The sequence below is a fragment of the Crocuta crocuta genome, unplaced genomic scaffold (assembly GCF_008692635.1).
Source record: "Crocuta crocuta isolate KB4526 unplaced genomic scaffold, BGI_CrCroc_1.0 scaffold149, whole genome shotgun sequence".
Classification (NCBI taxonomy): domain Eukaryota; kingdom Metazoa; phylum Chordata; class Mammalia; order Carnivora; family Hyaenidae; genus Crocuta; species Crocuta crocuta.
Window position 1 is genome coordinate 1,879,213 of NW_027551561.1, and position 26,937 is coordinate 1,906,149.

The 26,937-nt window shown below is 52.6% G+C and overlaps 3 protein-coding genes across 4 annotated transcripts in view; 1 reads left to right on the forward strand and 2 right to left on the reverse strand.

Moving 5' to 3' along the window:
* Nucleotides 1-4,061, forward strand: part of SMYD4 (SET and MYND domain containing 4) — a 43,135-nt gene extending 39,074 nt beyond the window's left edge. The window contains exons 8-11 of the mRNA XM_077749790.1: nt 811-943; nt 1,773-1,889; nt 2,081-2,204; nt 3,334-4,061. Coding sequence (XP_077605916.1) covers nt 811-943; nt 1,773-1,889; nt 2,081-2,204; nt 3,334-3,529 — 570 coding nt within the window. The 3' untranslated portion in view covers nt 3,530-4,061. The remainder of the gene's footprint in view (nt 1-810; nt 944-1,772; nt 1,890-2,080; nt 2,205-3,333) is intronic.
* Nucleotides 4,062-5,791: 1,730 nt separating this feature from the next.
* Nucleotides 5,792-16,454, reverse strand: SERPINF1 (serpin family F member 1). Of its 2 annotated transcripts, XM_077749640.1 has the most exons (9): nt 16,348-16,430; nt 15,864-15,887; nt 12,305-12,393; nt 10,728-10,926; nt 10,039-10,194; nt 9,430-9,633; nt 8,174-8,316; nt 6,674-6,884; nt 5,792-6,179 (listed from the first exon to the last, which is right to left on the reverse strand). In XM_077749640.1, the coding sequence occupies exons 3-9, from the start codon at nt 12,383-12,385 to the stop codon at nt 5,920-5,922; spliced, it is 1,254 nt and encodes a 417-aa protein (XP_077605766.1). In that variant the 5' UTR covers nt 12,386-12,393; nt 15,864-15,887; nt 16,348-16,430; the 3' UTR covers nt 5,792-5,919. The 2 variants fall into 2 exon arrangements, with proteins under 2 accessions (XP_077605766.1, XP_077605765.1); XM_077749639.1 differs by lacking the exon at nt 15,864-15,887 and having other exon boundaries at nt 16,348-16,454.
* Nucleotides 16,455-22,940: 6,486 nt separating this feature from the next.
* Nucleotides 22,941-26,937, reverse strand: part of SERPINF2 (serpin family F member 2) — a 6,138-nt gene continuing 2,141 nt past the window's right edge. Inside the window, exons 8-11 of the mRNA XM_077749825.1 lie at nt 26,407-26,533; nt 25,339-25,477; nt 24,691-24,895; nt 22,941-24,086 (exon numbers count right to left, since the gene is read on the reverse strand). Of these exons, the coding sequence (XP_077605951.1) occupies nt 23,674-24,086; nt 24,691-24,895; nt 25,339-25,477; nt 26,407-26,533 (884 nt within the window). The 3' untranslated portion in view covers nt 22,941-23,673. The remainder of the gene's footprint in view (nt 24,087-24,690; nt 24,896-25,338; nt 25,478-26,406; nt 26,534-26,937) is intronic.

A 26,937-nucleotide genomic window follows, 5' to 3' on the forward strand; every position in this document is an offset into this window, starting at 1 on the left:
GAGGCCTTGCCTGGCACCTCTTTTTTATGGCTTTTGCTTTTTTAAAATTGAAGTATAGTTGACACACAATGTCACATTAATTTCAGGTACACAACAAAGTAATTCAGCAACTCTGTACTCTTTTTATTTTATTTTTTTAATTTGAAAGAGAGAGAGAATCAGGTAGAGGGGCAGAGGGAGAGAGGGAGAATCCCAAGCAGCCTCCATACTCATCATGGAGCCCAGTGCAGGGCTTGATCCATCCCATGACCCTGAGACCTGGGAACATGACCTGAGCCAAAAACAAGAGTCAGATGCTCAACTGACTAAGCCACTCAGGCACCCCCTTTTTTGAAAACATTGGCTTCATGCCCAGCACTGAGCCCCACATGGGGCTTGAACTCACAGCCCTGTGATCAAGACCTCTGCTGAGATCAAGAGTCGGATGCTTAACCGATGAGCCACCCAGACGCCCCCAACAACTCTGTACTCTTAGAGATTTTCATAACCACCAAAAATATGTCTGTCATCCAAAGTTCTGACCCCAAAGAGAGACAAGAAAGGAGTATAATAGAGATGGAAAGAAACCGTGAACCGTACCAGTTTAATTTGGGTTCCAGAAATTAAATCTCAGGATGGGATCAGCCACTGCTTTCATTAGAGTCACTGCTGTCACAGGAACTCGAGTCCAGCTTCGATCATGGTGTATTATCGCTGGCGTCTCTTTGCCCCGTCTGGTCAGAAGCTGTGGAGCGACCCTACCGTGTGAGGCACATGCAGTGTTGCTAAGCGGCTCTGGCACGGGAATAAAGACAAACCCAACTTCCGCAGGGAGACGACGTACTGACTTGTGGCAGCATGTCCTGTACGGAATCCGTCAGCAGGGGTCACCTCGTCTCCCGGTTACAGGACCTTCAGCAGCAGGTTGGGATGGCCCAGAAGCTTCTCAGAAATGGTAAACCAGGTGAGACTGGCTCCCTGCTTTGGTCCTCCAGCCCCTTCCTTTTTATTCATTCTTAGATCACCTTGGCCTCAGGGATACTCAGTGATGATGGAAGAAGTACATTTAATTATCCCCATGCCAGCCACAAGATGGCTATGCAGGCCAATGAGACCAGACCCCAACCAGCTGAATTCATGTGGTGTCCTTGAAAAGGGCCAGGTGATTTAAGCTGTTGTTTTCCTGTGCATCAGAGAGCTAAGTTAAAGTACCCCATGATGACTAGAGGGTTCTCTCTGACACCCATGATCTCTGTGCATATCCAGAGGTTCAGTGGATTTATTTTTAATTCCAGGGCCTAATGACCTGAGATTCTGCGCTCTCCTCAGAGCCTCACCCCTTGTAGAGAGCAGCGGAGCACGTGTCCAGTGGGTGGGAGTGTCCCGCTTTCTCGAGAGAGACGTTGTGGAATTTCCACATCACCCTTGCAAACCCTGCCTTTGAACTTAATATCATAGGAATTTATTTACCATACTTTGTGAAGGCTGATGGCTGACTTTTAACCTAGATTTCAGTGTCGAGAGACGACATGATCATGAGTGGAATCTAGGCCACTGAAGTTGGAAATGCAGAGTAAATGGGAAGAGGCCTCACCCAGCACCTGTTTCCGTTAAAAGAGAAAACTCAAGAGAACAACAGCTTTCCTGGAACAAATGTTGTGGGTGGGTCACGACCCAAGGAGACAGAGTGGGGTTTCCACATTCAGCCCAGCCGACGTGGGATTTAAGAGCTGGGCTCCATTTCTAGTACTGGGTTTGTGTGGTAACGAGGCCACTTTCCTCTGCACTGATAGAGCGAGCCATTCAGCTGCTGTCGGGGTGCCGGCGCGATGCCAAGAGCTTCCTGTCGGGAGAGCACAGTCTGGTGGGACAAATGGAGGACGGCCTGGCGCAGGCCTATGCTGCCTCAGGTACGACACGTGCCTCCGTTCTCTGCTCCGAGGAGCAGGTGTGCCCTGCGTGTTTGGTCATGACCCTAGCCTACCTCTTAGTCCTTCAGCGAAAGCTGTTCTCCTTCCTCCTGAGCTTCCCCCACCCTGAAAACGTTCATCCACAGTCTCCTGTGGCTCTCTCCTGGAACGAGATTTTGGTTTCTTTGCAGGGGACTGGCAAAAGTCAGCTGCCCATCTACAGAAGAGTCTCCAAGTGGTTGAGGTCCAGCACGGCCCGTCCAGTGTTGAAATGGGCCATGAGCTCTTCAAATTGGCCCAACTCTTTTTCAACGGGTAAGTCTTTCTCTTGTTTCCTGACACTTTCCAGGCCACCCCCTGTCTCTTACTTACTAGGCTCTTCTGTGCTTTCCCTTTTTTTTTTGTGGTGCTTTTAAGCATGTTGAAACTTCTTCATTTCCCCTTTAGGAGAGATCTTTTCCTTCTGTTTTGCTGACAAACTTGAAGCTTTAGAACCTCCTTCTGAGAGATACGGGGAAGGCTTTTAGCTCTGACAGCAGATTCCTAAGGAGAAGTTGCCAAACGGCCCCACCACCCACACTCGGCCGCTCTTCTCAGTCCTCGGGTTCCTCACGCCTCCCTCGCTGCCCTCATTCTCGCAACTTCAAAGCCAGGAGCTCTTCCTCCCCTCTATCCTGTGCCTCTTAAATCAGCTATTCTCAGCCAGGAGTAATTTTGTCCCCAGGAGATATGTGACAATGTCTGGAGACAGTTGGTTCTCATGATCCAGGGTAGAGACCAGAGATGCTGTTACCACAGCTAAGAATTATCCGGTCCAAAATGTCAGTAGTGTCAATGTTGAGAAACCCTGCTTTGGAGTATAACGGAGGGAACAGTAGTGTTGATGTCATCTACCGGAGGTTACTGGGAGAGCCTATTTCTCGATGGAATACTGACTTCCAGCCTTGATAAAGGCTGCACTGGGCACTGGGCACTGGGCACTGCACTGTACGTTGCCATCAGTGAACACTGGCTGAGGCCAGTGTTTGAAGCGTGATCCTAAGATGATGAATGGTTTGTGGACCTGATACCCAAGACACAGAGGTCGCCCATTTGGTCAGAGAGAGAGAGCAGGGCCGCAGAGGCAGGTCAGGGATGGACTTGGTTACCTGCAGACGAAGGCTCCTGAGTAAACCATGACAGAAACACCAGATTAACACTTTGAGATTTGCCCGTTTCTCAGGACCTTGGACTCTTTATGCTTTTTCTTATAACTTTGTTTTCGATCTCTGCCTTGCCGTGTGTGTTCATGAAAGTCACCAACCCTTCTGGACTGTAAGATCCTTAAGGACACATCGATCTTCTGTAACTTTGTATTCTTCACAGGGTGCGAGCAGACCCTTGATTAATGAATGTTTGGTTGGTTGAATGGGTGGATTCACTCCTTTTACCTACCGCTGTTCAGGTTTGCAATACCAGAGGCGCTGAACACAATACGGAAGGCAGAAGAGGTGCTGATGGTGCACTTTGGCCCTTGGAACGACGAGATCCAGGAGCTACAAAAGATGAAATCTTGCTTATTGGACTTGCCACCCATCCCTGGGGGGCCTTCCATGCAGGATCCCAAGGTTTTCTTCCAACAGTTAACTACCCTCCCGTAAAAACTCCCAGTTCCCAGAAAAGACGCAAAACCAGTGTCTGGAGAGCCTAAGCCCTTTAAAAGGATTTTAGCTCGTCTGCAGGCATCTGGAAGTTAGCCTGGGGTTTTGGCTAGACTCCACCTCACTAAATGATGATAGTCTGTTTCCCTGGAACATTCCTATGGTTTCTAGGAGTAATGAAATGTTATGTACCACTTCAGTGGGAACTTCAGCCCTTAGGAGTTGGTCGTCGTATTGTAATTGAAAAATAATTATAAAGCAAGAAATCACCAAGGCTCCTTACCTCTAGAGATGCCATTTCACTTCTGACATCTAGCTTTCTTGATCCTTTGTTAAAACGGGGGCAGTGTAAATTGTGACTAGAGAAGTAAGTATGGGGCCACTCTTGTTGAGCAGTTTTCTTCCCGAAATGGCAGCTCTAAACCAGACGATCTACCAGTTTTCCGTCCTTGTTATCTGTTTGCGTCTCCTTCTATACTCATGGCAGACTCACTGGCCAAACACTAATAAAATGAAGCTTATAGTGGTGACACGTGTGCCTCCGTTCTCAGTTCTGTTTAGTAGCAAGCCTGAAGAGAGACTCCTTTCTACCAGACCTCCCCAAGCTGGCAAACACAGACTGCATACGCACGGAGACATTGGGATGGCGGGGAGAGCTTCAGATGGTGCTGAGGGTGCAGGCATTGCTGCTTGTGGTTTCAGACTTGAAAGCATTGCTGCTTGTGGTTTCAGACTTGAAAGACAAAGGGTAGGGATGACGGGACTTTTCTACCTGGATGTGTAGCAATAGTCTAGATTCCAGCCTGGTCAGAAAGCTAGGCGACTCTGTTTCCGAACCCTGGTCGCTCTGTCACCGTCGGTGACCAAGTGGTTCCGATGAGTTGGTGGAAAAGAATGTCAAGTCCACACTGCTTTGGGAGCGTGCCCACCCTGGCCGTGCCCCAGAAGTGCCCACTGCTTGCCTCAGCATTATAATCAGGGAACAGATAGCCCCAAAGACGTCTGGCAGTAGCTTTTCAGGAAGCTGAGTGTTTAAATTTTTTTTTTTAAATTTTGTTCGATGTTTATTTATTTTCGAGGGAGAGAGAGACAGAGCATGAGCGGGCAAGGGGCAGAGAGAGGGAAACACAGAATCCGAATCAGGCTTCAGGCTCCGAGCTAGCTGTCAGCACAGAGCCCCACACGGGGCTGGAACCCACGAACCGTTAGATTGTGACCTGAGCCGAATTTGGATACTTAACCAACTGAGCCACCCAGGCGCCCCAGGAAGCTGAGTGTTTAGAACACAGTTTACGTTCAAATGCTTGAATGAAGGTCGGGCAGAATCACACTTATCCTTCTTTCTACTGATTCACTGTGGCAAGGCAGTGGCCAGTTGGGTTTTTTGTTGTTGTTGTTTGTTTCATAGAGATAAATTTTTCTTCTGGAAAATTTAGTCCTGAGGACAGTTCTATATTCTGTTCCAAACACTTGGCATGTTTCAGGTTCCTAAAAAACAGGTCCTGTTATACTTTGTAAAACAGGCATTCTCCCTTGAAAAGAATACGTTTAGAAGTTAGCAGGTCCCATTTAGGCGTACTTGGGAGCTCTCTGTAAATGCTTTATGAAATATTTCCTGAAGTTACAAGTGGCCTGCCTGATCCGTCCCTGTCTTATCGTATATTGTCAGGGGACACTAGCTTGACCGGGGACAATCTGCTTGCATTAAAACCTAAAGTTTGGCTTATTTAAGAGCATGCCCCACTGCTTACAGGCGCAGAAGACACCCTCTGGGGAGTATCAGTAGTCCTAGTACGCAAATACCCCCCGGCAGAGACTCAGGCCCTGCATTATACAGTGCAGATGACCATGACTTTCAGGCCGCCTGGGGGGCCTCAGTCGGTTACACGTCCGACTTCATTTCGGGTCATGATCTCACAGTTCGTGGCTTCAAGCCCTGCATTGGGCTCAGTGCTGACAGCTTGGAACCCGGAGCCTGCTTCAGAATTCTCTGTCTCCCTCTCTCTGCCCCTCCCCTGCTCGCACTCTGTCTCTCTTTCTCTCTCAAAAGTAAATATTTAAAAAATATTTTTTTAGAAGATAGTGACTTTCTGCAGAGTTTAGACAGACCCAGGCTATAGCTGTAGGATCAGCAAATTACCAAAAGTNAGTGAAAGTCGGACGCTTAACCGACTAAGCCACCCAGGCGCCCCTAAAGGGCTCTTTATCTTAATATTAAACTTAACATAGCTCAAAATAGGAGGAGGAAGAGGGCATCAAAAGTTAAGGATAAAGCACATTTATTGCAAAGTATACATGGAAACATGATAAGGGCAGCCTTCATGTAACATGTAATCTGCCACCCCCCAGGCTTTTCTTCTTCTGGGGTATTTGAACATGACACTGGAGCGTTAAGTGCCCCTGGGGTCCAGAATTTTGCCTATGAAGAGAAGGGCCCCTGTGTCTGAGTCTCTCAGTACGAAAATGAAAGGTTGGTTAAGGTGATAGTCCAGGGGGAAGGTGAGGCCGGCCGGCTGGAGCCCTGGGCCGGGGGCGGTGCTGGCCCCATCCTCATTCCACTCGAAGCCACCTCGATGTTCCACTTGAGTAAGTTTAATAGGTTTGCCTGTGATCTTGCTAAAGTCCGGTGAGTCAAACAAGGATTGTAGTTCTGCAGAGATGGAGAGAGATTTCTGTTAAACCCCTGCCTTACCCAACACCCCGAGGAAGAATATGCTTCTGATTCCTAAATCCTGATTCTCAAGAAGTCAGGCGAGCTGGGGGTAGAGCACCGCTTCGGACCCTCTATGAGGCGTGTAGACCTCTGGGCTGGGTAGGGGTAAGTGACTTGCCCAAGAGTACTCAGCAAGCGAGGTTAAGATTAGGTACCACCTCCACAGACCTGTCTTGAGGCGCACCCAGCGTCCTATTACCAGATGTATGTTTCTGGGGCTAAGGAACGTGTCTGATAAGGAAGGCAGTACAGGCTTCCCGTCCAGCACTCGCAGAATGAATCATCCCTGGCTTCCCTACTCAGAGGCTCCATGGCTCCATGGAACTCCAAGGGCTCCGTGGCCCCAGGACCCTTGAGTTCTGCTTAGCAAGGTGGAAGGCTCCAGGGCTTCACCCCACCCACCCCAGGAGCTCAAGGGCTTGCAGACATACTCATCTCCTGCAGGGACTTAGTGACTTCGCCTTCATAACTCAGCTTCAGCTTGGGGATGGTCAGGACCGCTTGGATGGTCTTCAGCTCTCGGTCTATGTCATGAATGAATTCGGAGGTGAGGCTCTCTTCTATCAAGGTCAAGTTCTGGGTTACTTTCAGAGGCAGGAAAAAGATGATGCTCATGCTGCCACTCAAGGGCAGCTGGGCAATCTGAGACAACAGAGGAAGAGCACGTGGGTGAGTCCTTTGGAGCCCAGGAGCCCAGGGGCAGACATACTCCACGCTGCCTTCTCCCCTTCTGCTGTGGGTTCCTGGCCGGGCCATCCCCAGCCTCTGATCTGTTTAACAACTGTCCGTCTAGGCCACTGCTTCCTGGCAGCAAGGTGTCTACTCTGCTTCCTTCAAAAAAGTAGGCCATGGCCTTTTCCCAACTCAGCCTAATACCAACTAAAGTTATGTGTTGAAAGAATGTTCTCCTGTGGTTCTAAGAGCAAATCTCAGGTCTGTATTTTCTCCCAAGGACTTGTCTGCCAGTAGTTACTGATCATCTATTACGTACAGAGCCCTGGCCTGAGGTGGGGGCGTTGAGCACCGCAACACAGAAGCAGTAAGAAAATGGGTCTTTTGAACAGAGGTTCTGAACCTCAGATCCCCGGGATCATCAGCATCCACAGAAACCAATGTGTGCGTGTGTATACATGGCATTTCTCTCCAGTGTTTTGGGCATTCTGTCAGATTCCCAAAGAAAAAGGTTTAAGACTATTGACTTAGAATTAAAAGATGTCAGGTGTATGTGAAAGATTTAGAATGCCAGCAGTTTGGAGTTTGTGACAGGTTTTTCTTTTAATTTTTAAATGTTTATTTAGAGAGAGAGAGAGAGAGCAGGGAAGGGACAGAGAGATTGGGAGACACGGAATCTGAGGCAGGCTCCAGGCTCTGAGCTGTCACCACAGAGCCTGATGTGGGGCTCGAACTCACAGTGTGAGATCATGACCTGAGCCGAACGCCTAACGGACTAAGCCACCCAGGCACCCGAGTTTGTGACAGTTTTTTAAAGTTTGGCTTTGAATTCTAGAAATAAAAGTTCTCCCCAAAGAGAGAAGAGAAAGAGAGAGAAAGATGGGGGGAAAGACAAGAAAACACCACCATTTGAGTTGTCCACTCGTGGCCCATTTCACATTTTTTTTTAAAGTAGGCTCCAGGCCCAACGTGAGGCTCAAACTCACAGCCCTGAGATCAAGAGTCAGAGGCTTTACTAACTCAGTCAGCCAGGCGGCCCTCCCATTATCTATTCATCCTTACAACAAACCCTGAGAGGCTAAGTTTCGATACCTATCCTTCGTCATTTTAAGAAGAAAGGCTCAGAGAAACTGTAGACTTGCTGAAAGTCACACAGAATTTAGACAGCTGTCACATCTCAAAGGTCATCCTATTCCCACTACACCGCCCTGCCTGTCTCCATCTCCCCTGTCCCCACCACACCCCTACCCCCTACAGACCTTGCAGCTGAGATCAGAGTCCAAGCCGTAGCGTAAAATGGCCTTAGGGTCTGACATCATGGGGACCCTCACGGTCCTCTCCTCATCCAAGTGGAAATCTTCAAGGGAAGTCTTTCTGGAGTCAAACTTTGTCACCCACTGCCCTGGAGTGAAACAAACGCAGTGCCCTGAGCCCCAGGAGACCAGACAAGCCTTGGGACTGTGGTGTGAGCCCAAAGCATGTTGTGGAAAGCTGCCCAGCTGAAGGAACAGCTACATCCCAGAATGTTCAGGCTGGACCACACAATGTCTAGGATCTGAACACCTTCCATATACAGACTCAGGATATATATATATATATCCTGACATATATATATATATGTTGATTTTAGTGATTTGACGGTCTGGATGACACAACTTCTGTGATAGCCCGGGAGAAAAGTCAACAGTATCTACTTCTGCAGTGGGGCGCCTGGGAGATGGCATCGAAGGAGGTCAGAGCCGTAAGGGACCTCAACATCACCCCTCTCACATCTGAAAAGGCGCCGAAGCCCAGAGGGCTAAGGCGCTAGCCAGTGCTCGCACGGCGACGTGATAACTGAGCTCCCTTCGAGCGATGTGACCTTCTGGAGGTCAGTGCTTCAAAGAGGGCTTTTCTCAAGGTTAGGGGTCCGCTGTGGCTACTGCCTGAGGGACGACTGTAAAGCATATTAAAGGGAGGCTGCCCAAGTCCCACCCAAGTCTTCTCTGAATGGGGCCAGCCTCACATGGCCAACAACGGTTTGTCAAAGACGTGCCATGTCCTGGGCACAGTGCCCTGGTCGGTGTGAGGACAGGAGACGATAGACAGCCTCTGGGTGCTTACACTCAAGTAAGTGTGCCGTCCCGTGTCAGAGGTGAGGGAATAGGGCCCAGGAAGGCTGCGAGGCCTGCGCAGGGCTCTACAGCAAGGAGAGGCCGAGCTGGGCCTTGACCCTCCTGTGACTCCAGCCCGAATCTTACGGTGCCCGCCCCAGACAGGCGCAGGAGTGGTAGCGCTTTCTTCTCTGGGCTGGTCTTTCCGCAGAAGCCTCTTGGCTCCCTAGGCCCTCCCCACGTTTGCCTGGGACTAGGTGACAAGCACAGAGCTCTCAGGCAAGTGCGTTCCTCAGGTCATCCTCCGGCTTTTCACCTCTGGGTTCGTGCTGGGCTCCAGCTCCGACGTCCTGCCCTTCCCCAGCCCCTCGGACACCCACCGTCCCCCCTCTTGGCCAAAAGAGAGGCAGAGGAGCCCTCACCCTTGAAGTAAGCCACACCAAGAAGGAGAATGCTGATTTCACTGGGCATTTCCCGTGTGGACCTAGCAATCTTCCCTTTCATCTGGGCCTGCACCCAGTTGTTAACCTCCTGAAGGTCCAAGCGAGGGTTGCCGGACAGGATTCTGGGCCTGGTGCCGTACGACTTTTCCAGGGGTGCGACGAAGCTGGATTTTATCCGCAGCTCTGGGGAGAGATGGAGAAATAGCAGCTCGGAGAGCTAACTGGCATCGGCTCTCTGACAGCATGCCAGGCTCGGGTTCTGGTTTACCACTCACAGGCCCAACTTCCTGCCTAGTGACTTCCCGTGACTTCCCGAGACTTGGTGCCAGCTTCCCCAGGCGCTGGACAGGGAACAACGAATTTCTCTCATGGCTGTTTCTCTTCACGTTGCCGCCCTCCCCCCCGACCCTCTCACCGTCTCCCTCAGGCCACTTCCTCTTTCTGATCCTCTTTGAGCTCACGGGGCCCCTTCCTGCCCACCAGTGCCAGGCCCAGCCTGGGCAGATGTGATCTGGTGTTTAGAAGGAAGCCCTCACGTGGAGCAGAGAGTCCCCTATTCCTCAGGCATCCAGGGCCAGCGTGACTCACTCCTCTCAAAGATGACCCGGGAAGCACTCTTGAAGTTCTTCTGGGGGGCAGTGACGGCGGCAAGGAGCTCCTTGTAGGTGCCGTGGATGTCTGGGTTGCTGATCAGGTCGTAGTAGAGAGCCCGGTGTATGGTGGATTCTGTCCTCTGTTCCGCTCCTGCCAGGGAGACAGGGGCGGGAGCCTCACTAGCTGCCCGCCGGGGCCCAGGGCAGGCCAGCTCCCGGGACAGGCCACCACGCCCTGTACTGCTCACACTGGCAACAGCCTAGGCTGGCAAGAAATCTGAAGGCAATGGAAGAAAAATAGTTTTTCCTAACACAGGCCAAGGTCGTCAGGCCTAGAGAAAGCGATAGGGGCAGGACTGAGGGGTACAGGCCCCTGTGAACTCAGCTGTGAGCCGAGTGAGGGCAGAGACCACACCTGCTTGTGTGTGCTTGAACCCCCATAATCTAGCCGGATGGCTGGCGCGCTTCTAGAAGCTTCTTGAAAGAAGGAGTGTCGAAGTCACCCTGTCAGTAAGTGGTCCTGAGGCCTCACCCCTGAGTCAGCAGTGCTCGGTGTCCCCTGGCGAGCGAGGGAGGGATTGTATGTGCGCAGGCAGGGGACCACAGCGGGGCCAGTGTCTCAGCGCCTCCCTAAGGGGCAGAGTCTCTAGGGCGTAGAGAGGCATGGACGTGCAGGGGACTCACCCAGCGAGAGGGCCGAGAGGGCGGTGGCCACGCTGAGCGGAGACAGCAGCACATTGGCAGCAGGGCTCAGGCTGGACCTCATGCGGTACAGATCGTAGCCAAAGTTGGAGATGGCGGCTGCCAGCTTGTTCACAGGGACCTTGAAGAAGGGGTCCTCCTCCTCCACCGGCACCCCTGTGGTGTCGGGAGCGGGGGAGTCCTGGATTTGAGGACAAGGCCCATTAGAGGTGAGTCGAAGGTGACTGGTCTCCTCATTGCTTTGAGTGGGATTGTCATCCTGGCCCCTTACAGCCATCCGGCCCGAGGACCGTCCGTGTAGCCTCATGTTCGGATGAGTGTGTGCTCCCTGATCACGCAGGAGCTCTCTGCTGGGGACACGCAGCCCCGAATGGAAATTAGCTGAGCACAGTTAAACATGGGTGACCTGTGAGCCTCTGTAAAATCAGAGCTAAGGAACTCTGATCTCAGGCTGGAGCAAAGCTCCCTATCTGTTCCCCCTTACTGCTCCCGGGTCTCTACCTGACCCTCCTTGTCTTTCACGGCCCTCATCACATGTCATCTCCTCCACCACAAACTGTCCCTAATCGCCCCAATCTGAAGGCACTTTTTGGTTTTCTGAACTTTTTACAGACTCAACTACCACTTACATATGAACCGCCTACTGTGTGCGGGGCTCTGTGCTAGTTCTTTTCATTTGAGGTACTTTATTTCTTGCCTGTTGATGTATTCCTCACCTCAAAAGACCAAGTGTCTTGAGGCAAGAACTGAGTCTTTGATGTTTCCACCCATCCCCAGCCCCTCTGGAGCAGGTATCCTGTGGGTAGAAAGTGGCCACAATGGCCCTGCTAGGAGAGGTATTTTTAAACCCACTTTATAGATAAGAAAGAGGGTCAGGTGAAAATGACTTGTCAAAGGTAACCGTGCTAAGTGAGACAGAGAGCCAGAACTCAAACTCAGAACTCATCCTCCAGCCAGGATGCTGAGTGGCCCTGGCCCCTCACTGTCACTCAGCACTAGCTTCTTGGCATCTACCTGTGCAGTTGGAGGCCTTTCTTTTTTTTTTTTTTAATGTTTTTTATTTATTTCTAGGAGAGAGAGAGAAACAGCGTGAACAGGGGAGGGTCAGAGAGAGAGGGAGTCACAGACTGAAACAGGCTCCAGGCTCCGAGCTGGCAGTCAGCACAGAGCCCGACGCGTGGCTCGAACCCACGAACCGCGAGATCATGACCTAAGTGAAAGTCGGACGCTTAACCGACTAAGCCACCCAGGCGCCCCAGTTGGAGGCCTTTCTGCGCCCTTACAGCTCTGCCGCACCCTGGTTGGTGTCGGTGCCAATATCCGGGAACCCACCCGGTCAGTAAGACCCACAGTCACGCCAGGTAATGAGGCCGCCCTGGGTTCGTGAGACTGCCTTCACCTTTCACCTTCTGGGATCTTATTTCTGTCTCCGTCTGTTCTGCTGACGTCCGCATGTAAAGGCCAGAGCCTGGCCTGGGACCTGGGTGTCCTCTCCCGCGCTGCCTGCTAAGGAGGGGCTGGGGTTGCTGACGTCCCCACCTCGCCCCACCCCCACTGACCTCCGGGCCGCCTGCGTGGTCCTGGCAGCCGCCGTGCCCGAGGAGGGCTCCAGCGCAGAGGAGTAGCATGAGGGCCTGCATCCCGGGGCCTGCAAGAAAGCAAGAGGCAGCGAGCTGTTTCCCTCCCCCGCTGCCCTGCTCCAACGGCCACCCCGGCCAGGGAGCAGACGCCTTGCCTCCGACTTCCCAGGCTGGAAGGGACCCTCTCTCCACCTCCCCTCCCCTCCCCCTGCCTCACCGCCTACGATCTCAGGGTGAGCTTGCGCTTTCGTCCGCGGTCTGCGTCGTCGAGAGACCTACCTTTGGACCCAAAGCCCCAGGGCCGTGGAGATGGAGCCGTGGGCTCCTCCGTGTGGGTGTGGCCTTGCACAAAGGCACAGCAAGGCTCTTCCCTGGAGGCACCCGGCAGCTCATTACATAGGATTTGGGGTGATGTCAGAATGGGGCAGAACCGAGGTCCCACGTGTAGAGTCACAGAGTACGGAGAATGGACACATCTGGACGAGCCCCTGCTTTCCCCAGGAAGTTATCAGACTTCCCCCCTTGAATTCCTCTGGTCTAGAACTTCTAGCCTCAGAAGGGACTCAGTCCCTTCCCAGTTCTCTGGTGAGAGCTCTTACTCTCCTGGTCAGGAGCACAGGCCCTTGGGTCCGGCAGCCTGGGTGCAAGTCTCAGTCTGTCTTCATAGCTCTCGAAATCACAGTGTCTGCTCTTGTAAAATGGAAATCAAAAGTTCTTACCTATTGCGATGAGGATTAAATTAGACAGTGTCTCCATAGAACTGAATAGGGCAAAGGCAGGTGAGCTCTCCATCCATCCCTGAGCTGAAATGTGTCTCCCTACCCCTGGAACGCCAGGGTCCCCCTTCGTCCTGGGGACCCAGGTCCTCTTCTACCCAGCAGTTCAAAAATAACTCTTACACCCTCAGGGCTTTCTTTGCTTCAGATTAAACAACCCTGTTTCTTAGTGAAGCCACCCAGGTTCACCTTCCAAGCAGTGGCCTGCTCTGGCCCCTGGACCACAAGGGAAAAGGGAAATCTGGGTCCCAGGCTCTGTGCGTGCCACCACCCCTCCCCCTCCTGCACTTGCTGTCTCTCTCTCTCAGAAATAAATAAAACATTTTTTAAAATGCTTAAATTTTTTTAATGTTTTATTTATTTCTGAGAGAGAGAGAGAGACAATGTGAGCAGGGGAGGGCTCAGAGAGAGGGAGACATAGAAGCTGAAGAAGGCTCCAGGTTCTGAGCAGTCAGCACAGAACCCAACGCGGGGCTCGAACCCATGAACCGTGAGATCATGACCTGAGCTGAAGTCGGATGTTTAACCGACTGAGCCACCCAGGTGCCCCTAAAACAATATTTTTTATAGTTTTTATTTATTTTTGAAACAGAGAGAGACAGAGCATGAGCGGGGGAGGGGCAGAGAGAGAGGGAGACACAATCTGAAGCAGCTCCAGGCTCTGAGCTGTCAGCACAGAACCCAATGCGGGGCTCGAACCCACGAACCGCAAGATCATAACCTGAGCATAAGTCGGACGCTTAACCAACTGCGCCACTCAGGTGCCCCTAAAAATTTTTTTTAATAAAAAATAAAAAGCGAGAGAAGGCCTCAGCAACTAGGACCTTTGGTTGGTCCGTGTCCTTCCTCTGTCCATACTGCCAGGTCACCCATTTGTAACCTGTCTTCCCCGCCCCTCGCCTCCCTGACACGCACATGGGCCAAGGGTCTCTAGCACTTTCCTTAACACCGTCTCATGTATCCAGAAATGCCCTCCCACACACACAACACTCACACTTTCCTGACTTCTCAGAACAAATAGGAAAGTTGGGAGTGCGGTGTGTGAATTTTGGCCAAAGTCCTTAGAATCAGGCCAGATAATCCACCAGACAACACTGTAGAGATGAAAAGCAACGGAAGAGGCCGCCTCCAGAGTCTGCCCAGCTATGGCTGGACTGCGAGGGAGAGCGAGCCTGGCTTTCCTCCCAAACCCTGAGGTGGAGCTGTGTCCCAGGGGAGCCCCCCAGACCCTCCATTCTCAGCCAGCTGCCCTCCTATACAGCTGCCGCTGGTGCTCAGGGAGAAATCTTCTGTTGAGGCAACAGGAAGAGCTCTCTGTGGTACCAGATCGAGTCCTTTAACACCATCCAGGCTCCCAGCTGTTCTGTCCACCCCCAGCCCGGGTGGGAGTCTTCTCGCCTGAGCCTCAGCGGACTGGTTTATCAGAGACCCCAAATTCCAGGAGATTCACAGGCAGAAAGGATAAAGGACAAGNGGGGTCATCCTGGCATAATGTCTAAGGAAGCTAAGTTCATGGTTCAAATGTACTTGGAGGTCAGACTTTCTCCATAAGTTTCCCTACCAAGTCTGCCCAAGCCCCGGGCCGTGTGATCACTGTCCCCACGTGGATGGACTGAAGACTGAAGAAAAGTGAGGGACTCTGGCAGTGAAAGGCACATGGGTCCCCAGCTGGCCCAGAGCCAGTGGCTGGGCCATGAAGAATCCCCTACCTCAAGCCCTGGGGCTGAGGGAAGAGGAGAGATTACGGAGAGCCCCCCACAAGGGCACTGAGAGAACAGAGAGCCTGCGTGGGGCTGGGGGGCCCTCTGAGCCCACTCACTGCCCCGTCCAGGGTGACTGTTCTGTGGGCTGAGGGCAGGCAGCGGCCCCCTGGCCAGGGGCACAGGGACAGTGATGCCATCGTGTCCAAAGGGCAGTATCCAAGCCAGGCTCGTGCCATACCAGGAAGGGGAGGGCAGGGGGAGGAGGTGGATATGCTACCCGTTGGGCCAAGGTCAGGCCTTCCTTTCTGCCACATTTACTCAGATCAAGAGACACGAGGAACTGGGATTTTGTGATCTTGCCTTCAAGCTGGGAGGATACAGCTGAGCCAGTACATGTGTTGTAGATTAAATCCAGCTGGGAGACAAACAGCAGCCCTCCTCCCAGCACCACGCGGCCTACAGCCACATGGCAGCGGGCCTCCTGGGCAGCGCAGGGAAGGGCACCACCCTCTCTCCTGGGGGAGAGGCTCCGAGGGGTCCCCTCCAGGCCCATTCCACCCATGGGGACCCCGCCAGTCCCCGGGAAGCCTTCCTTCTGAAGCCCAGAAGCCTGAATGCGTGGGGCCAGACTGCCCAGGAGCTTCATCTCCCCGCACCCCAGGCGCGCCAGCCCTAGAAGCAGAGCTCTCTGGCCCCCTTCCCCTCCCACCCTCGGCCTAGGGGCTGAACTCCTGGTGACAGGCAGGGGCCAGACAGTGATGGGGTTTCTGGGAAGCCTGCGGCTTTTCTTTGGCTCAGACCTGCTCCTTGCTGTCTCTTACCCCAGGGAGCGGAAAGGATGTGGGCAGCAGAGCCCCCAGACCCCATCCGCTGGCTGGACTAAATGGCGGCCATTGTTCGCAAGAGGCCAAAGCCCCACTGGTCTCCCACCCCAGCCTTCACTGGCAGCTCATTTGGCCAAAGAGAAAGGATGATCGCTGGCTAGAAGGATCCAGCTATCCTCTGTCCAGTCTTCTGCAGGGCTCAACGGGCCAGCTGCTTGGCAGTGTGGGAAGTTACCTCTGAAATCAGCACCAGTTGATTCTGAAAAAGCAGCAGGGAGCTGAGCCTCAGCCAAGGCTGGGCTGGGAGTGGGGTGGGGGTGGCTGCCTCCTAAATGCCCCAGAGAAGCACTGCTCTGGGACAGCCTCCTTCCCTCAGGGCTGCAGGGCCCCTTGGAGGTGCTTCTCATGCCCAGCCCAGCGGCGGAGCCCTCTGCTTCCTCCCACCACCGCCCTCTTCCATTGCTTCCCACCCACTTCATTCAAAAGTCTTTCCAGCCTCTTCTTCTAGTGGTGCAGTGGGGTTCGGGGCATTTGAGCCCTGGCCTTCTGCCCCCAACTCCCTCTGCCTGCTCTCACCCTCTCACCCCAGTGCCCAAGCTGCAGGAGTGCCTGTCTCCCCACCTCCTCTCCCTTGCACCCCGCTTTCCTGCTCCGTGCCTCCCCTCCAGCCCCGGGGAGCCTCTGACTCGACACTCGCACCAGACAGGGAGCTGCTTTACCTGTGGGCACGCCGCAGCTCCGTGCCAGCCTCTGCACACTGAGGGGCTCCAGCAAGCACCAGCGCTCTGGCAGCCGCCTCCCAACGCAGCGCCCAGCAAGCTTCAGATTACAGCTACTCCTTTCTTAAAGCGACCTGCACTCAGTTTGCACTCTGTGATTGCATCATTGCCTGGTGTTAACTTTAACCCACTGCTGCCCTTCCACCATACCCCCCCCCAACACACTCACACATTCCCACCCCAACTCCGCCAGACCTTCCTCCAGGGCCCTGGCCTTCCTCCGGCCTGCAGTCCACCCCCGGAGGGCACCCTGGCCAACTCGGGTGGGAGACAGGCCTGGGGAAGAGTCCTTGGGTGGGGAGGAGGACCGGGAGGCAGGCTAGAGCAGAGAAAAAAAACCCTGCCCAGCGCGGGGGGCTCGAGGCTTTTCCTAGTCCTTGGCTCTGGCACCACGAGCTGGGATTTGGTGCAAGAAAACTCTCCCCGCCCCTCCCTTGCCTTGGCTGAAAAGTGGAGAAATGGAACGGGGGTGTCTGTCTGCTGTTTCAGCCCCGGGATTCTGTGATTTCTGAAGGTCAGAAAGGGCGGTGGGGAGAAGATCTGACCAGAGGAAGAACTGGGCTGTGCGAGAACATAGTTCGTCTTTCATAGTTGGAGTTTGTGCGACAGAACAGTATTGATGGATGTTGTTAGTCAGGGGCAATTATTAGAGTGTTTGCTTCCATACAGCTTCATGGTGTTTGCGTGAGAACTGCTACCATGACGAGGGCCATATGGCTTACGGATGAATATGCGATTAAGGATTTTAGATCTGCTTGACGTAGGCAAATAGGGCTTGTCCTAATTATTCCTCATAGGGACAGTATTGGGAAAGGGTATGCCATTTGGTCTGTTAATGGATTGGGTAATTTTGTAATACGTATTATTCATATTATTCCTTACCCGCCTGGTTTCAGAAGTACAGTGGCAAGAACTAAGGACCCCGTGATAGGGGCTTCTACATGTGTTTTAAGTAGTCAGAGGTTTGATCTATATAAGGGTATTTTTACTATGAATGTGATTATACACGCTAGTCATAGGAAAACGTTAGATCCAGTAGTTCAGACTGGTTCAGTCCAGTATTGTGTGAGTTGGAAATTTAGGGACCCTGATGTGCTTTGAATATACAATAGTGTGACTAGGAGAGGTAATGAACCTACTAAGGTGTAGAATAGGAAATAGAGGCCTGCGTTTAGTCGTTCTGTTTGATTAGCTCATCGGGTAATGATGATCAGGATGGGGACTAGTGTGGCTTCGAATACAATATAAAATATAATTAGTTCTATGGAAGTAAAAGGCGTGAGCACTTGAAATGTGGCTAGTCAGATGTGAGTGTAACTTACACAGCAGATTGTGGATATTTCATATGAAAAAAATACTGTAAAGTATCTCAATAGTTTTTACACCGAATACGTATTAGGTTAAATGAAATATATTCCTAAATTTAATTTCACCTATTTCTTTTTTAACGTGGCTACTAGAAAATCTCAAATTACGTATGTAGTTTGCATCGTATTTCTACTGGACAGCACTGTTCTGAAGGGCACTGTGGCCATGTGGTTGGAATATATGAATCTAAGCTGAGTCTTGGAGGGTAAATAAGAACGAGCTAAGCATGGAAAGGCAGGAAGGACATAAGCATCCATGTGGATAAGTTAAAACCAAATCCCTACCTCACACCATTCACAAAATCAGCTCCAGCTACATTACGGATTAAATGTGAAAAACAATTTCTGTTTTTGAAGAAACTTTCTTAATGGCTTTTATTTAAATTATTTAAGAATAGGGGGTGCCTGGATGGCCCAGTGGGTTGATCATCCGACTTTGGCTCAGGCCATGATCTCCCGGGTGTGTGAATGGCCCCCGTCGGGGTCTGTGCTGACACCTCAGAGGCTAGAGTCTGCTTGGGATTGTGTCCCCCTCTCTCTCTGCCTTCCCCCTGTCAAAAATAAATAAACATTTTTAAAATTTTTAATTATTTAAGAATAGGCATTTTGTTGGGGCGCCTGGGTGGCTCAGTTGGTAAAGTGTCTGACTTCAGCTCAGGTCATGATCTCTCGGTTCATATGTTCAAGCCCCACATCAGGCTCTCTGGTGTCACCGCAGAGCCAGCTTCAGATCCTCTGTTTCCTTCTCTCTCTGCACCTCCCCGGCTCGGTGCTCTCTTTGTCAAAAATAAATGAACATTAAAGAAAAATAGGTGTTTTGTTCTGGTTCAAAACCCAAAAGCAACAAAAGGTACACAGTGCTCTGATCTCCAGTTGCCTCATTCCACTCCCTGGAGACCTCTGTTAATCTCTTTCCTGTGTATCAGACATACTTTTAATGCTTTAAAAAGCAAATACAGGGACTCCTGGGTGGCTCAGTCAATTAAGTGTCCTACTTCGGCTCACGTTGTGATCTCATGGTTCCTGAGCTTGAATCCACATCAGACTCTGCACTGACAGCATGGAACCTGCTTGGGATTCTCTCTCTCTGCCCCTCCCCTGCTTGTGCATGTGCTCTCTCTTGCTCGCTCTCTCTCTCTCTTAAATAAATAAATTGAAAAAAAAAAAAGGAAAGGTATAGATGGATCCTTTTGTGGTCTCTGGGTAGAAAGGATTTTTTTTTTAAACAAGACACCAAAAGAAGAACAAATGATAAAAGATTGATAAATTTAACACTAAAAATAAAAACACGAGAAGATACCATAAGACAAAATAAAAACAAGAGCCTCGCATGGGGAAAACATAATTGTTACACAAGTAACTGACAAAAAAAGATTACTAACGGTAGCATAGTTACAAATTAATACAAAAAATTAAAAACTCAGCAGAACCATAGACCCAAGTAATTCACAGGAGAAGAATCCTAAGTGGCCGATAAACTGATGAAAAAGATGGTTTATCCTCACCAGTAATCAGGGGAATGCAAATTAAAACTGTAATTGGGGGCGCCTGGGTGGCTCAGTCCGTTAGGCATCCATCTTCAGCTCAGGTCATGATCTGCGCTTCATGGGTTCGAGTCCCTCGTCCAGCTCTGGACTGACAGCTGGGAGCCTGGAGCCTGCTTCGGATTCTCTGTCTCCCTCTCTCTCTGCCCCTCCCCTGCTCATGCTCTGTCTCTCAAAAATAAATGCTAAAGAAAAAATTTTTAAGAAAAGAAACAAAGTGGAGCGCCTGGGTGGCTCAGTCGGTTAAGCGTCCGACTTCGGCTCAGGTCATGATCTCACGGTTCATGGGTTTGAGCCCCACGTCGAGCTCTGTGCTGACAGCTACCTCAGAGCCTGGAGCCTGTTTCAGATTCTGTGTCTCCCTCTCTTTGACCCTCCCCTGCTCACGCTGTCTCTCTCTCTCTTTCTCTCTCTCTCAGAAATAAATAAAACATAAAAAAATTTAAAAAGAAAAGAAAAGAAACAAAGTAGGTGCATGCCCATCAACAGGAAACTAAATAGAGGTGGAAGAGTCTTCCAGCCCCGAGGAATAGCGAAGGGAGGTCATTTGTATCAGCACAGACCTGTCTCACAACGTGGGGTGGTACAAGTCGCAGAAACATACAAACAGCAGACACACTTACACAAGGCTTAAAAACATGCAAAAACAATATTATATACCACCTAAGGATAAAAACTCGTGTGATCAAAGTAAAAGAAATGCGTGAAAATAATAGAAACCAGGGGCACCTGGGTGGCTTAGTCAGTTAAGCGTCCGACTTTCGCTTAGGTCATGATCTCATGGTTCGTGGGTTCGAGCCCCGCATCGGGCTCTGTGCTGACTGCCAGCTCAGAGCCTGGAGCCTGTTTCAGTCTGTGACTCCCTCTCTCTCTGACCCTCCCCTGCTCACGCTGTCTCTCTCTCTCCTAGAAATAAATAAAACATTTAAAAAAAAAAAAAAGAAAGAAAATAGTAGAAACCAAAGTCAGGATGACAGTTATGGGGGTAGAGGAGGGATCGGAGGCTGTCGCTATATTGAGAATATTTTAATGGCATTATGCAATTCATTACACCTTTTTGTCTGTCCCAATGATTTCATGATCACTTACAAAGAAGGATTGCTCTCCCCTCCGATTGCCATGAGAGATGTCCTGCTCCATTCCCTCGTCAACTTCAAACTTGCTTCTGTGCTTGCCTCTCCTTCGAAACAGCTGTCACAAAGTCCACGGTTGACCACCAGATGGACGTCTCTTCCCTTGACAGCAGGCAGCAGAGTAGATGGTTCCTCCTTCTTGAAACCCTGATTCTTCACACCCTCCCATTCCCCAACCACCCCCACCACTCCTGCCTCACACGCGGTATCTTTTCTGTCTCCTTTGCTGGCTTGATCTGGGACCGCTTTTCCTCTCCATCAACATCTCCTCTTAAGTGATGTCCCCGAGTTCCGTGACTTTAAGTGCATCCGTATGGTCCCAAATACACACTTCCAGTCCTGACCAAGATATTCAACAGCCTATTTGACAAATCCATATGGATGGTAGGTAGGATGAACATATAATTTATCATCCAAATACTCCTCAGAACCACAGACATAACTTGAATTGTCCCAGGCAGCCTATGTTAGTCTCCATTAATGTGCCATCGCAGTCCTGACATGTCCAAAATAGAAGTCTCCCGTCAGGGCTCCTGGCTGGCTCAGTCAGTGGAGCGTGCATCTCTTGATCTCGGGGTTGTGGATCCAAGCCACACATTGGGTGTAGAGATTACTTTAAAATAATTTAAGAAAAGAAAAAAAGAAACCTCCAGTCGATGCTAAAATCTCTCCCTCATTCTGATCCGCATCTCTGTGAAACCCATTTTCTCAAAACAGAAATCCAGGAATCTGGACAATGAACCCCACCATCCTTGAGCCTTTCCTGTTCGTCATGTCCCATGCAGTCTGTCCACAAAATCTACAGCATCTACTTGCATATTGCTGAATTCTGACCACTTTCCTCCATTTCCACACCCGACCCTTGTGTCTCCTTCCTGCTAACCCACGTTGGTCCCTCTACATTCTATTCTCCACACAGCAGCCAAAGGGAGCCTTCTAGAACTCACATCGGACCACGGTACCCCTCACTTGACAGCCTTCCACAGTGAATGGACTATCGCCATCCACAACAACACAGACGAATGTCACAAACAGGAAGTTGAATGAAACAAGCTAGACCCAACAGTGCAGACCGTATAATTCTTGTATATGAAGTTCAAAACCAGGAAAGACGAACCTGTGACTGGAAGTCACGAGAGTGAGCTCCATTTCTTGATGTGGGTGCAACAGGGATATTGGGTTCACGAGAAAATTCACTAAGTCCGTGTACAGTTATGACTTGTGCACTTTGCATACTGTATTTCAACCCAAGATTGTAGCTTGTTTGTTGTCTAGACCACTCTACCGCCAGATTTGGGCTCCGGGGGGTAGGGATCGTGCCTGCTTGCTCATTGCTGTATCCCCAGAGCTTGACGCACTGCTGGACACTCGAGCTCTGACAAGGACTTGTAGGGGGATTGGGTAAGACAGTCAGCAGCAGCAGGGAGAACCTAGGAGGCAAGCGACCCTGGGAGTGATGACCAGATCCCAGCCGTAGCTAGAGCCACAGTGGAGAGGAGCTAAGAAGGATGTAGAAGGTGAAATTAACTTGGTAGACGCTGATTCCACTTTCCAATTACTTCTTACACCTAAGATAAAAACAACGGTCTTCACAGACCTAAAACCTTAACGTGGTCTGTCTCAAGTTCCCCTCTGACCCCTCCCTGCCCCCACCCCCACCCTAGCCCCTTGGATCTCCTGCTCATCCTGAACCTTCTGAGCATGCTTTCACTTCTGCCCTCACTCCTCCTCTGCCCAGGAAGCTTCTCTCCAAGGTTTCCATGGGGCCTGCCCTCCCCTGCTCTCAGTCTCTGCTCCCACATCACCTTCTACGGGAAGCCTTCCCTGCTTTCTTTCTCTCCATAGCCCTTGTCACCCTCTGACACACTATCTGTTGCACTTGTTTTATTTATTGCCTGTCTCCCCACACTGCTGGTTTGTAAGAAGCAAAAATCTATCCCAGGCACTTGCTCTTAACCTGTGCTCCTGAGGGCTGCAGGTGGCCGCCGCAGGGACACCCTGTGTGCACAGACAAGGGCCCACCCACACGGACACCCGGCGCAGCCCCCAGCATGCGGTGCGCCCAACCGTTTCCCCAGGGGGTCCCCCAGCTGGAGCCAGCACTTCCTGCAGCCTGCCCTCCGGCTGGCGGGCGCCTGCTCCTGGCAGGAGGACCGCGCTTAATTAGAAACTCCAGAAGCTCCCTAATTGCCACTTCTCCCATTCCGGGAGGCCGCCGCTATTTCTGAGCCGCCCTCGTTGCTGGCTGCTGGAGGTCTCTGGAGAGGAAGAGGCTGAGGGCAGAGCCAGGCTGGCGTGGAGGTGGCCCTGGAGAGGGCTGGCAAGGTCAGAGGGGGCTGCGCGGAGAAGGGCGGGCGAGTGGTCAGAGGACAAACGTGGCAGAGAGGGCTGTCAGGGACCAGCCCGATGCTCAGTGCAGCCTGTGGCCTCCTCCCGCCTTCCTCAGCCCCCCTTCTCCCACTCACGCCCAGAAGAGTGACATCAAAGCAGCCAGGGCCATTCATTCTTTATTCGGGTGGCATAAAAATCACTACAAAAACTTTACAAAAGAGCCTTGGGGAACGATTCCCCTCCTCTCCCACCGCAGCCCCGGAGACAGGAGACATGTCCTCCGGGGAGAGGAGGGAGAGGGAGAGGAGGGAGAGGAGGGAAGGAGCGTCCTGGCAATGCGGGTGTCTCCAAGGAGCGGTGGGGGGACTGAGGTGACAGAGCATCAGGGTGGGCGGAGGGAGGGCCGAGGGCCTTGGGGAGGTTCAGGCCCAAGCAGTGACTGGAAGGCTCGACTCCCACCCACCCAGTGGGACCAGGCTCCACCCCCAGGGCCTGCCTGTCGTCGCCCCAGCCCAGGCATCCAATCCCTCCTGTCCCCACCCCCCTCTGGTAAACAAACGTGGAGGTGCCACAGCCAACTTAGGGAATAACCTCCCTCCCTTCCTGACAAAAGTGGATTTCTAGGTGCCCTTCTGCCCAAGGACAGCCTCCAAGCCGCTTTGGAAGAAATGATGTGGGATCAAGGCCCACGATTCCCTGACGCCTGCCCTTGTCCTGGCCCCACCCACCCCAAACTCCCTGGAGGAGGGGAGAGGAGAGGAGGCGGGAGAAGACGGCTCCTCTCCTCTCCCTGCCAGGCCCCTGCCCTAACCCCACGAAGCTGTTTGGAAAGAGTCACAGGCGTTGAGAGGTTGGTCCAGGCAGGGACTCAGGATGCTGGCAGCTGGCCTCTCACTTGGGGTCATAAGGCTGGGGGTAATCCTCCTCTGAGGGGGGTGCAAGTTTCAAGTCAGGGCCGAAGGGCTTGTCTCCACGGGGGAAGGCTTTGTGGTTCTGGAAGGAGTCCCTGTCATCGGGGGAATCCTGCTGTTCCTTGCGCTCCCACTGTGCACCGGGGTTGGGGTTCCTCACGCTGCCCACGAAGAGGGGCATGCTTGTTGCGTCCTCGAGGATGAAGAAGAGAAAGGGGCGGTTCACAATGAAGGAGGAGAGAGACATGCGGGACATGGCAGTGCCAGTGGCCGCGGCCGCCTCCACGCCAGCCTCGCTGAGCTCCAGAGTGGACTGATGCTGCACACTGGACACCACCAGGCTCTGGTCAGAGATCCCACGCAGGTCGGGGGCCTGGAACAGCTCCTGCAGGCCTGCCCAGGGTACGAGATTGCTGCTCAGAGCTGCCTGCAGTCCCACAGGCTGCCTGGATGTGCCTGCGAGGGTGTCTGGCATCCTGGTCAACTCTTATTTAACCTCCAAGTATCAGCTTAAAAGTCACTTCCTCCAGGAAGCCTTCCCTGATTCCCTGCCCCCAAATCTGGACAGGTGCCTTCTTTCCAGTTCACTGGAGAGAAGCCCTCCATCTTATCACTTACACTAAATTGTAAGTACCGGATTCCTTATCAGTCCACTCCATCTGACTGAGCTCTTGGGACACGGTGGGCTCCTAGGGCCTAGTACAGTCCCCCTTGCAGGACAGCCAGCAAGGCTCACATGCCTCCCAGGTTCTCTAGCTGGGATTCTCTGCAATGCTCTATTTTGGACGGAGAAGGTCTTCATTCCCTGGGCCACCCCAGCCCACGCCAGGATAGATGGTTCAGGGGCTTGTAGGAAATGCTCTTACTTCCTGAAGACCCAGAAAAGGCCGGGACCCAAAGCTGGGGTGCCCCACTGCCAGCTGGGGGGGGTTCCTCCTCACCCACTCTGCCTAGCCTGACCTGGGAGAGGGAGCTGTCCCATGCCCAGCCTCCTTACCCATCTGGCTGAGGGTGGCCACCAGGTCCAGCTCGTATTTCAGATGCAACTTGGGCAGCTGGACCTTGGTGGGTTTCTCCCGCAGTAGGGGCTGGTGTAGGATGTCCCAGCTCAGGTTGGCCAGCACCTGGGACACATTCCACTCAAAGTACGTGGGCATAATGACCACAAAGCTCATGTTGTTCTTAAAGGGGAAATGAGCCACCTACAGAGAAGGAGAGGAGACGACATGAGATGGGGCGTGGGCCAGCCTAGGCTGCAGACACAGATGGACAAGGGGTTCCAGTCCATTCTGCTCAGGTGTGTGTTCTGCCTCCCTGAGCCTCACTTCCTCACCTGTGAAGTGGACTAATGCTACCCGCCCACATTGCAAGCTGACGTGTGACTGAGAGAGAAAGAGAGAGAGCACCTTTTAAAGCTTCTAGCAGAGTCTCAGCACATAGGCAGTGCTCAAAAAATGGTGACTTTCTCTCTCCTCACGTGCTACCAGTGACTTGGGTTGAGAAAGCCCCGGTGTCTGCCTCTCAGTCCCTCCCTTTGTACAACGGCCTGGGTGGTCCGTGTCCAAACCACCCTAGGTTCTGCAGAGGAGCCACTGCAAAGGGCGGTTCTCTCCCCACCCCGCCCCCCTCCACCTTCAACAGTGACTGCCCGGATGTGTGTGATACTGCGATTTGAGGTAAGATTTCGTGTGAGCAGGGTTTCTGCAGCTCCACACGTGTGGAAAGCACTGGGCTCGATGATCCCTGGCGGCTGTGACTCCTCAGGCTCTAGGCGCAGCGGCCAGCTGCGTGAGGAAGGGGAGGGCCCAGGGCCGGGAGCGGAGGCAGGGGGTGAAGGAAGAATGGGCAGGTCACAGCCTAGAGGGCAGGAACAGGACAAAGGGAACAGGTAGGGAGGTGAACAAGACAGTCCAGCGGTCAGGGTGCAAGGGAGAGAAGCCAGACATGGCTCTCACGTGCCCGCCTCGCCCACAGCCCCCTCGGGAGGGCTTCAGAAGCGGCTGAGGTCTGTGCCGTGCCGCCTTGCAAAACTAACCGGCATGGCATTCTCCGCCACAGCCGATGGGCCCGGGATCCACGCTCAAGCCAACAGGACCACATTTGGGCCAGAAGCAAGGGAGGCCCCCCCTGACGCAGCTCGGCACAGCACTCCATCCCATCAGAATGTTCCAGCAGGATACTGACAAATCCATCCCAACCAGACCCTCCCTTCTCTGAGGAGCACTGTGACAGCCAGGTCACATCTCCCAAGGATGCTGAGGCTGAGTCGTGGGCCCTTGTAATAAACCCCTATAACCAAAGATCACCTGGGTCTCCACTCAAGGCCCCGCCTCAAAGAATGCTCCCTGGCCACTCTCTCTAAAATATCTTCCCGCTCACTGACCGGTCCCTTTTTCTTCCTTCGCAGCACTCACCGCTCTCTGAAAGTACGTTTGTTCCTATATGTTTGTGTGTCTTCCCTCTCGAGAGCAGAGACCTGATCCCTCTTGTGCCCCCAGCGCCTAGAACGGGATCTGACATGCAGCACGTGCCCCCCCTCCATTAATTAATGTCGAAGAGAGAGAACCTCAGTCCCCACGGGCTCGGGGCATAGTGAAACCTTCCCGAGCCACCTGTCTCAGCTACTGCACTGCAGGAAAGGTGGGCCACAACCCCCTCTACCGCTGCGCCTGCTCCGCCGCCCCCCCCCCCCCCCCCCCCCCCCCCCCANTGCTCCAGCAGGAACCAGCGCAGGGGATATGTGCGCGCTTGCATCATGTTCACTGGCACCACGAACTCCTCATTCAGGTGGAAAGTGTCTCTCTGGGTGAGGCTCGGATCGAACTTGCTCCTCCAGAAACCTACATCCAGCAGAGGGCAGGGGCCGCGTAGACTGGGACACCACCAGCCTCTTCCCCATCCCATCCAGAGCCCGTTGAAGGGACAAAAGGTAGTCAAAACCCCAAGGGGCCCTGTGGCAGTGGCTACCCAGCTGATCTGAGGCCTCTTCCCTGCAGCACTTTGGAAATCTGGACTTGCCTCCTTCCCGTGCCCTGCCATGCTTACAGGAGCGCCCCGTCTGCCGCCCACCCCCTGGCCAATCCTTTCAGACTCAGTTTCCTCCCGGGGTACTCTCTTCACAACAGCCCCATCCAGTTCCTGGCCCCCTCTTTGGCACCCCATCCCCCAAGCCACAACCCAGAGATCTCCCTGCCTCCTGGCCCAGCCCTGAGGAGAAAAACACTGAGGACAAAGGTTTCGCAGC